The sequence below is a fragment of the Solanum pennellii genome, chromosome 5 (assembly GCF_001406875.1).
Source record: "Solanum pennellii chromosome 5, SPENNV200".
NCBI lineage: Eukaryota > Viridiplantae > Streptophyta > Magnoliopsida > Solanales > Solanaceae > Solanum > Solanum pennellii.
The window spans coordinates 468063-479074 of record NC_028641.1 but is presented as its reverse complement, the minus strand read 5'-3'; the positions used below and the strand labels follow the sequence as shown (position 1 = coordinate 479074).

The window sequence follows — 11012 nt, the reverse complement described above, 5'->3', positions numbered from 1 at the left end:
GGCCATTTTGAGTATGAACATGAGCTACAGGATGTTCAACTTTTATCCCTACCGATACGCAATAAGCATCAAAAGCTTGGGATGTGAATTCGCCAGCATTATCAAGACGAATTGTCTTAATGGGATAATCTGGAAATTGCGCTCTTAATCGTATCATTTGTGCCAATAATTTTGCAAACGCCAGGTTGCGAGATGATAAGAGGCACACATGAGACCATCTTGAAGATGCGTCTATTAGGACCATAAAATATCTAAACGACCCACTAGATGGGTGAATAGGTCCACAAATATCCCCATGTATTCGTTCCAAAAATTGAGGGGATTCAATGTTAACCTTCATTGGTGATGGCCTAGTAATCAATTTGCCTTGGTAGCAAGCAGCACATGAAAACTCATCATTTGTAAGAATCTTCAGGTTCTTTAATGGATGACCATTTGAGTTTTCAATGATTCGTCTCATCATTATTGATCCAGGATGACCTATTCGGTCATGCCAAAGCACAAAAGTCTTTAAGTCAGTAAACTTCTGGTTTACGATAGAGTGTGCTTCAATCGTACTTATTTTTGCATAATACAGGCCAGAAGATAAAGTTGATAATTTCTCCAATACATATTTCTGGTTTGAGACAATCTTGGTAATACCAAGGTATTCAACATTCATTTCATTTATTGTCTCAACATGATATCCATTTCGGCGAATATCTTTAAAACTTAACAGGTTTCTTGGGGATTTAGAAGAGAACAAAGCATCTTCTATGACAAGTTTTGTCCCCTTAGGCAGAAATATAGTAGCTCTTCCGGAGCCTTCTATTAAGTTTGAATTACCAGAAATTGTAGTAACATTTGCTTTTCTTCTAAGCAAGTAGGAGAAGTATTTCTCATCTTTGAATATGGCGTGCGTTGTTCCACTATCAATTATACAAATATCTTCATGATTGATCATTGAGGTATCCATATATTCTTCAAGATAAAAGATATAAAAGAAATAAACATTATAATATTATTACTAAACAAAAACAATACACAACCTTTTAGTTATTTACAAATCTAGGAAAACATATTCATACTAGTTCATATAAACGACGAAAATGAAATATATTTATATTATCACAGACCCATCACCTATCAGGTGATCTATCTTTCCTTCGGGGTTCTCAAAGAAATCCGCTACATCTAGATGCATGGGTTCAACAGTATCTTCCGTGATAAAGTTGGCTTCTGCGTTATTTTTCACCTCCTTCAGGGAAGCTTGATATAACTCAACCAGGTGCCTTGGCGTACGACAGGTACGTGACCAATGTCCTTTTCCTCCACATCGATAACATTTGTTGTCTGAATTTTTCTTCTGCACTACGTCATGTTTTTCATTCTTCTTTTTACACTGCTGGTGTTGAATGTTATTATTTAGTGCAAGACGATCACCATGATTGAGATTTCTTCCTCGACCACGACCACGGCCACGACTGGGGCCACGACCTTTTTCACGCTTAGATTGGTGAAAATTTGCCGTATTTACTTCAGGAAATGGCATAGAACCAGTAGGTCGACTTTCATGGTTTTTCATCAGTAAATCATTATGTTGTTCAGCAACAAGGAGATGTGAGATTAATTCGGAATACTTTTTAAATCCCATTTCTCGGTATTGCTGCTGCAGAAGCATACTCGAGGCAGGGAAAGTGGAAAACGTTTTTTCCAGCATATCATGGTCAGTGATATTTTCTCCACATAATTTTAATTGTGAGATAATTTTAAACATAGAAGAGTTATACTCACTGATAGATTTAAAATCTTGAAGTCTCAAGTGGATCCAATCATAACGTGCCTGTGGAAGGACAACCAACTTCAGGTGGTCATATCTATCTTTTAAATTGTTCCACAACACCAGAGGATCCTTAACAGTGAGATATTCCATTTTCAAACCCTCATCAAGGTGATGACGGAGAAATATCATCGCCTTAGCACGGTTTTGATTCGATGCTTGATTATTTTCTTGGATGGTGTCTGCTAGACCCATCGCATTAAGATGAATTTCTGCATCGAGTGCCCATGATAGATAGCTTTTTCCCGATATGTCTAGAGCAAGAAATTCAAGTTTAGAAAGATTAGACATTATTTAAAAATAAAGGAAATTCTTACCTCCGAGGCTTTGAAAGTCTTTACTTGAACTGGTAGAGACTCGTGCTGATAACGTGTTGTAAAATCAAGATTATAAGAAGAAGACAAGAAAAGTAGATGTAGGAGAAGACTTTCTTCTTATTCAAGTATATGTAAGCTTCATATGTATATATTACAATAGTGAATGAACAACCCTATTTATAGAGTGAGAAATCATTCCAAAGGTCACCATATTAAGTATCATAATAAATAGATACATACTTATCCAAAAAGGTTCATGTAACCTAGTGAATATGAATGGTTGTTCATGTACTAACTTTATGGACTATCCACTTATTTAATGGATTTATAACAATTTATTAATTATAATTAGAAAATGATGATTTGCCTTGCTTTCGTCAATATTGGTCAACTAAAAATATAAGGGAATAATGTTGTTTAATCGCCTATCAAAAATAATAGTTAGGAATGTATAATTTTTGTATATTATCGTATGATATACATAACATATACATCTTTTATGATCTAGTTTATATTTGACTAGCAAATATTACTATTTTGACCATCTGGATAAATATATAACTTGCACAAAAAAAATAAAGTAAAAAAGTATCGAAATTTGAACGCTAATTAGATCATATCCTGAAAGTTTTTCAAATTACAATAATCTAATTTTCTTAGAAATCGCAGTAGATTGCCCACTCGCTCGATACATAGCAAACGATAAAGAACTTACATATCAAATATATAGTTGTATATCAAATATATAGTTATATATCAAATACATAACTAAACTGGATTCATATTGATTTAAGTTTCAAACAATTGGGGCTGTGTATGAACAATAACATCTGTACCAGATGCATAATACACAAACAAAGTTGTAATGTATCTGATAGAGGTAGAATGATGTATCTAGATGTTAAGAATGATAGCAAAGGAAAAGGGGTACTTTTGTTGAAATTCAAATGGTATCTTAAATCGTGTAATTACGTAATTTTCTTAATACTCCCTCCATTTCAAATTAATTGAATTGTTGAGGTATTTCACACTGTTTAAGAAAAGAAGATTAAGACATACAACATAATTTTTCATTTTTGCCCTTATCAATTATTGACAAATTTATAAGGAAAACTTATCTTTGGGCTATAAAGGCCCAAATGATCATTTCTCAATTCCTACGTAAAGAGCATGGGCTAGTCATTTTTAGTCATGTAATTGAAATATATGGGTCAAGTGGTCTTTTTGTATTAACCTATCCCTCGACCAAACAAGCCAAACTGGATCACATGATCTGAATTCCCATTAGTCACATCAAGGCTAAAACAAGAAAAAGAAGACAAGTTATCCACATTAACCAATCATGCTTTTATTATCTCTAACCAAACACATTCACCACCATAAATTATTGTTATACTAGTACAATTTTGGAATATAGTATTACTTGGATTATTCCACAATAGTTGTATAAAATAGAAACTATATTTCAAAAAGAATAATGGGGCAAATCACAAGGGACATGAAGTATATTCGAAATTTTTATGTGTACAAGGGACATGAAGTATATTTGAAATAGTCGTGATCTTGATACGGAACTAGGATAAATAAACTAGAATAAGAATTGGTATGAAACGTTTCTTAAGTCAAAACACTTTTTAACATAGTTTAAGTTATGTTTATATTTGTCACACACTTTCAGAAATAAAATACTGACTTAAAAATTTATCAACTTTTAGTCAATACAAAACACCCTATGACCCACGTGATCGTCTAAAACAAGAAAAAGAATACAAGAAAACAAGAAAAAGAAGACAAGTTATCCTCATTAACCAATCATGCATTTACCTCTTTAACCAAACACATTCACCAGTCACCACCATAAAATATTATACTAGTACAATTTTGGACTATAGTATTACTTGGATTATGCCACAATAGTTATAAAATGGAAACTACATTTCAAAAAGAATAATGCTGCAAAATTCAAGGAACATGTAGTATTATATTTTTATATGTAGACATCGTTCACAATGATGGAGCTACTATAATTTTTATCAAGAAGTATCAAAATATAAAGTATTATGTTCGCTAAGAAGCTGAAGAGTATGAATATACATGTAATATATAAAATAAAATAAAAAGTTCTTTTCGTAGCTACACAATATATTTTTTCAATAAAAAAATATCGATTGACACAGCTCAAGTATATGTGGCTCCGCCACTAATTGTCCACATGGTTAGATATTGATTTCTTTATGCATTTTTTTTAATCCATAGATAAGTTTTCTGGCAGATAGACTACTAGAGAGAAATTTGGTGTCGCTTAAAGTATACAATACCTGTGATGTGTCAAAAATGTGTTATCGTTCTTATATGATTTTAAACAATCTTCATCTCATGAATTAGTTATTTCGAGAGTTTAATTAGGTTAGAATTTCAATTTTTTCACATGATAATTAATACTTAATAGAGTTGGACCATTCATTTCATTCTAAATGCCAAACCCTGAAAATAGCAATTGTCATAAATTGAATTTATTGTTTCGTAGAGTACACTCAATATATATTTATTAATATTGTCAAATCGAACTTCAACTTCAATTATAAAATAAAGCTTACATATTATGTTAAAATTATTCAAAAACTACTTGAAGTTAATACAAAATAATTTTTTTTTTTAAAATAGCTATTGGGCCACAAATGATGGACCATGACTTGTTCAATGTGATTATAATGTACTAATGTAGTAAGGACCACCTAACACTTGCCACATATCATTAAAGAGAGAAAATGACAATAATGTTCCTTATTTTTGGTAATTAATTTTAAATAGTCCCTTTAAATATCAAGTTTTTATAATTTGATTTGACTATGTAATTACCTCGAGCAATCAAACATTACGTTTGTATATCAGTCATCCATTATATCGATATTTTATTATAACTGAACGATTTTCTTTAGCATTTTTTTATATATGAAATAGCACCTCATTATAGTAGTCATGAAACTTTCAAACAAATATAGCAATACAGAAAAATTTAACTTAACGTTACTGTAATTATATTACAATAAGTAAACAGGCCTTGGTAATTACCATCGTGTAATTACAGTAAGTTCGCTACAAGTCTAATAAATAATTTTTTAAAAAAAGAGGTCAAAATGCATTAAAATTGGACAATGATAATTTGAACAAGAACCGTAATTGATCCGACCCGAATATGAACGTTGGAAGATCCATTTTAATCAGCAACTGCCCAATTCATATCATTTTCAAAGATCCAATGACAAACCTCAATCTTTCCGGGTCCCGACCCGAGTGCCGTAAAAGCTCCATGATTCGCTACCCATGCTGACGTGTCCACATGACAAATGGCAACACCATGATTAATCTTAGCCTTTGAATTCGGATCCAATATATCCGCTTCATAAACCCGGACCTTTGGAACCGAAGGACAATAATAAACCAAAATATGGAAACAAACTCTGATGACAAGATACCGATTTCGTTACTTTCCCATCGTTGATTCTTTTCACCGATCCAATTAAAATATCTCTCTTTGACCCTTTTATATTCTCAGTTGTTCGTACGACAACGTTTTGACCTAACACCTAGGTGGAAAAGTCAATCATGTCCTCAATTGATCTGACACACTTCTTTGTTTCACCAGTACTCGGAGATCTTTTACACTCAAGTAACGCATCGTCGATCATCTTCCCCATCTGAGAATCATTTCCCGCATGGAATATTTTCTTTAAATCACCGATTTTCAACGTGGAAAATGGTAATTTCGACGATATCACTCTAGGCAAAAAAGATCTTTTTGGCATTTTGTCTTGAATATCAGGCATTGGCATTATAGTTCCAATTTTCAACATTTTTTCTCTAAAAAATTTACCTGGCTCAACCATCCATTTGTTATTTTTACCCATCAAAGTAGATGAAATTGTTGTATTTTTGTAATCAGCAAATGTTGGAATTGATCTTCTATACTCATTAAAAGTAGAGTTGACACCATAAGTCTCAAATCCAATAGTTTGTGCATCAGTAATTTTAGAACCATATTTACTAAAATCATCAGATCCTTCACCAAATGACTGACCATAATTCTGAAATGTGCTCTACCACTATTCGGATCATCCACGTATGATACAAAATTATCATGTCCCACATTAGATTTATCTCGATAATTTATAAACGTTTCGATAGGAGCATTACCTGATAAACCATAACTCTTGAAGGTATTTTTCGGGACATTTGCATTAGATCCATACGAATTGAAAGTGTTACCTCCACCATTTTCCGATTCACCATAGTTAGTAAATGTTGAGCCTATTACGTTGGAGTTATTAGCGTAACTGGTAAAGTCGTTGTCTGCTCCATTAGTGTTTCTTGCGTAGCTTGTGAAAGATTGGGTCCCTGAATTTGTATCTTTCGAATAGCTCGTAAACGATTGCTTCCTACCAACTCCCTCAGTTGAGTAAGTTGTGAATCGTAGATTAGGTACATTGACGTTGGCCCCGTAGATTTTGAATTGGCCAACGCCAAAAGCAGCTAGGCCTGTGAAGCAGAGATGGATTCAGGATTTGAAATTTACGAGTTTTAAATTTTTTTAATCTGAACTGACCTGTGCCATAAGTGTTGAAGCTTTGATCAATTACATTGCCATTTGGTGCGTAAGTAGAAAATATATCATCATGGCCAGCGCCACCGCGGCTATATTGCCGGAAAGAATTAACAGGGAGGTTATCATTTTCGGCGTATTTTTTGAAACTATCAAATCCACGAGGCAATTTATTGCCATAATTGGTGAAATTTTTGCTCATATATGAAGAAAATTGGGTATCTTGGCCATCTTTATCTAAACTTATTGAAATATCAGGAAAACAGAGCAGATTTGCAGAGTAGCAAAATGATTGAATTTCATTTGACAGAGATTCTTGATCCCCTGTTGCTAGCTTTGTGTATTTCGCAAATTGTGCAGCATTTAATGGTGAAGCTTTGTTTAGAAGAAACCATGGTTTGGGTAATTTATTTGAAATTCGTTTGTTCCAGTAGCGAATTGAATAAGCTTTTGGTGTAAAAGGGTTTACAGAGTCGCCGGAGTTTTCTCTGTTCCCGGCCACAATCACCTGAATAACATACAAAATGTGTTAAAAAGAGCATTGTCATTTACAAGTACGAAACAAGTAATAAAAACGCTCTTAAATTTGGCGTCAATTATTAATTCCATTCATTAATTATTAACACCCTTGAAAAGGTTTTGCTAATTGATTGACTAAACTTAAATATACTTTCGATCAAGTTTAGGAACGTTACAAACATTTCTCTTGATTTTATTTAAAGAGTTTCATGTTTCTATTAAAGTTTTTTGAAATCATTTGTTATTTCAAGTAGCAAATCGAGGGCGTATCTAAGTTAATTAGTCATAAGATGAGTATCTTTAAAGGTTGTTGATAGTTCGATGATGTAATTAATATTTTGTGTTAAGTACGAGGGTGTTATCATTTTTTTCAACTTTATGAAATTTTCTCTATGTTTTTAAATAAGTGATGTTCTTAACTTACACATACTCTTTTCGTTTTTTTTATGTGTTATCTTTCTAGATATCACTCGCATTAGAAACTAAGTAAGTTTACAATCTTATCCTATCTTAATTCTTTTTTGAAGTCAACTTTTCAATAAATGATATCATCTATCTTTAATTTATTTGTTGAGATTTCTTTTTTAAAATTAAATTTTATAGAGTAATGCAATAATGAGTATTTATATAAAATGATAAGCATTGTGAATCAATTATTTATAATAAGAATGACATATACTGAGGGAGCACTTCTTAAAAGAACTACTCATTCTAAAAATAAAGAATATTCTTACCAACTTATCGTTAATAAATATCTTTAAAAAGACCCAATCATTAGGTAATTTCCTCGTCATGCAAAACTTTCTATATTTAAAGGGAAGTAAAATTAAAAGAAGATTAATAATATCTTCGTGATTATATAAAAAAAAAAGATACTTATTTAAGACTAACTAAAAAGGCTAAACTATCACTTACTTAAAAATAGAGTGAGTATTAAAAAAATAAACCTAACTTTAGTTTATAAAGAAATGAGTAGTAATCTAACTTGGGAAAGTGAAAAGACAAAAAATAACTTAAACTAACATGACAACTTACACTGAAAAGTAGGAAAATAGAGAGAAGCAAAGTGTTTGTATGCATTTCTTTATGAAGATTTTAAATATTTCTTTTTTGAGAATGTTTTGTTTGTGGGATAATAATTTCTTGTTAGAAGTATATAGATATATAGTGCATAAAATAGTATATAGTATAGTAGTAGATATGATAATAATGATGATGATAAATGACAATAGAGGTACTGATGAAAATTGGCATTGTCATGCCATACAGCTAATAGAATGATCTACTTCACACAATAATGTTGACTTGTTCTAGAATTCTTGACTTCAAATATCTAAATCACGTAATATATAATCGTATTTTTTAATTTAGATTTAATTGATATTTATATCTTTTAATTTGATATATATAAAATTGAACAAGTTAAAATGAAAGAAAATATAATTTTAGTTTGGATCCCTTCTTCTAAGAGTTATGTGCCATTTAGATCCATCCTATTCAGTGCCTTTGAGCGGCCAATAAGGATTACGGTGGAGTGATTGTTGACAATAGTTTTTTCATTTTTAATTAGAATTTTTGATTTTGAATCTCTTTGAATATAAAATTATATTTGTTAAAAAGTGTTTTACCTCCAATATAGATATCAAATACCAAATAAAAATTAAAATAAAAAATTTCCCTACCATGAGATTTTAAATTTGTTTAAAGGAATTTTTAATTATAGTTTTTAGGTCTCTAAGTTGCAACAAAAAATGTATATTATTTTGATATGAAATAATGGGCGAAAATTTCACTAAATAGTACAAATTCTGATTTCTTTATTGGGAAACAGGCAGGCATTTTATTGACGCGCTTTATGAAGCGGAGGACCATTAGTTTGGTTCGAAAATAAGTTATCACAAAATTAATTATTTAAAATTAATATAATATTATCTTATTTTTAATGTGAAAATAAAAAGTAATTTTATAATAACAAATATAAAGTAAACTTATTTTATAATTAGTTATTTTTTTATTTTGGATATACATCAGTTGTCCACTTAAGTTTGGTCATTTTTGACTACTCAGTCGCATTTCGCTTTCAGTATCATTCATTCTTCCTATATTTTTCTCATTAGTGCAGAGTCATACATAGGAAGGCAGCAGGCCCTGCAACTGAGGCCAGGGATTGGCGGAAATCGAATGAATTAAAATGAGTTGAGTTGATAAATCGAAGTGTTAAAAAATGGGTTATAACTTATAAGCTAATGATCATGGATGAAAATGGATTGTTGTCCAAATAGCTCATATAAAAATCATTTCGGAATTTTACGTAATCTTATCGTGTTAGGAAGCTAATTATGTTCTAGCGCTATTCTTTTTTAAATTATAAAATTTTCTTAAATTTGATAGAATCTAGATACATTCCAAAATAGTTGGATTCATCGCGTTTCGATTTTAAATTTATCACTTAACGTCCGATACATTATGTAAGTAATGTATCCAATCAATACATCGTGTAAAATAATGAACCGAAGAGAGTAATAATTTTTCATAATTTTTTAAATGATAAATTTTTTTTAGAGAATATAATAAAATAAATTGTGTATTCAGGTAGTTTTTAACCATTATTTAATGCTCTGCGTGTTGAAAGTTTGGGGGTGTATTCATAAAACTCCTTTTTTGAAATTTTTTTCCCTTTTACTATCTCAATTTATGTGATATAATTTGACGGATCATAAAATTTAAAAAATATAAAGCAACATTTCAAAACTGCCGTTAAAAAGAGTACACAGACTTTTTGCCAAATAAACAAAATCTAACATAATTAATTTATTGATAATATCATTAAATATCGATCAAGTTAAAAAATAAGTCAATTTTTTCTAGATGAACAGGTGGCTAAGATTTTGTTATTTCCATCTTCTTTGATTTTATGGATTTGATTTATTAGTGTGCACATTTAATTAGAAGGTAGTTGTGTGTTCAATTTTTTCTTTTATTGGATGTAATGAATATTGTGCAGGCAGTCATACCTCTTACACTGGTTTATTTAATGTTGAAATTGACCACTACTCTTTCTAATTCAATATTATTAAATGTTATTTTACCATGTGATATATCAAAAATTACTTTTTGAAAATATCGTTTTTGAAGAAGTTATTTTCTGATATTTAGTTACGTATTATAAATGTGTTATCTTGAAAATTTAATTTTCATCACTAGCGTTAAAAAAACTTCCATCCAACATGTTAGAGAATCATTTTTCATAAAAAGCGAGACTTCACACACTTCACCATGAATTTGAGGAATCGAAATCAGAAATATGTTAATTTAGGGTAGAAAATCATGTTTGCAATAAAGTTTTTACACCACTATAATGAAGCTAAAGTCTGGAATAATTTGACAATTCTAAATTACTTTTAAGGGCAAGTTAGATAAAGTCATAAACTATAGAATAACAATTTTACATCCAAATAACGGAAGTTATAGATTACTATTATTGGAAGAAAATTGGAGGAGAAAGAATTAGTTCACCAAAAGGAAGAGGTAAAAAAAAAGCAGACAAAAAGAGACATATCATATTTATGTCACAAAGTTAACTTTCTTTTATCCACTTTATACTTTTATAGATAACAAGAATTGTACTTTTAAGAAGTAACGAAATCAGTTGTCTCTAGTTTGAACATATGTAATGTGTAGTTATTTGTTTTATTTTAATTGTAATGTATTTATTGTTAATCTATTTTCTCTTTCGTATAGCAAATAAAAGCACAAA

The 11012-nt window shown here is 30.5% G+C and overlaps 1 protein-coding gene and 1 pseudogene across 2 annotated transcripts; both read right to left on the bottom strand.

Moving 5' to 3' along the window:
* Positions 1 to 1099: 1099 nt before the first annotated feature.
* On the bottom strand, positions 1100 to 2014 carry LOC107019176. The gene has a single exon (XM_015219748.1). The coding sequence runs from the start codon at positions 2012 to 2014 to the stop codon at positions 1100 to 1102; it is 915 nt and encodes a 304-aa protein (XP_015075234.1).
* A 3121-nt stretch (positions 2015 to 5135) lies between these two features.
* On the bottom strand, positions 5136 to 8416 carry LOC107018964 (annotated as a pseudogene). The gene is made up of 3 exons (XR_001456711.2): positions 8291 to 8416; positions 6740 to 7244; positions 5136 to 6672 (listed from the first exon to the last, which is right to left on the bottom strand). The product of XR_001456711.2 is annotated as a polygalacturonase-1 non-catalytic subunit beta-like (transcript).
* Between the last annotated feature and the right edge of the window lie 2596 nt (positions 8417 to 11012).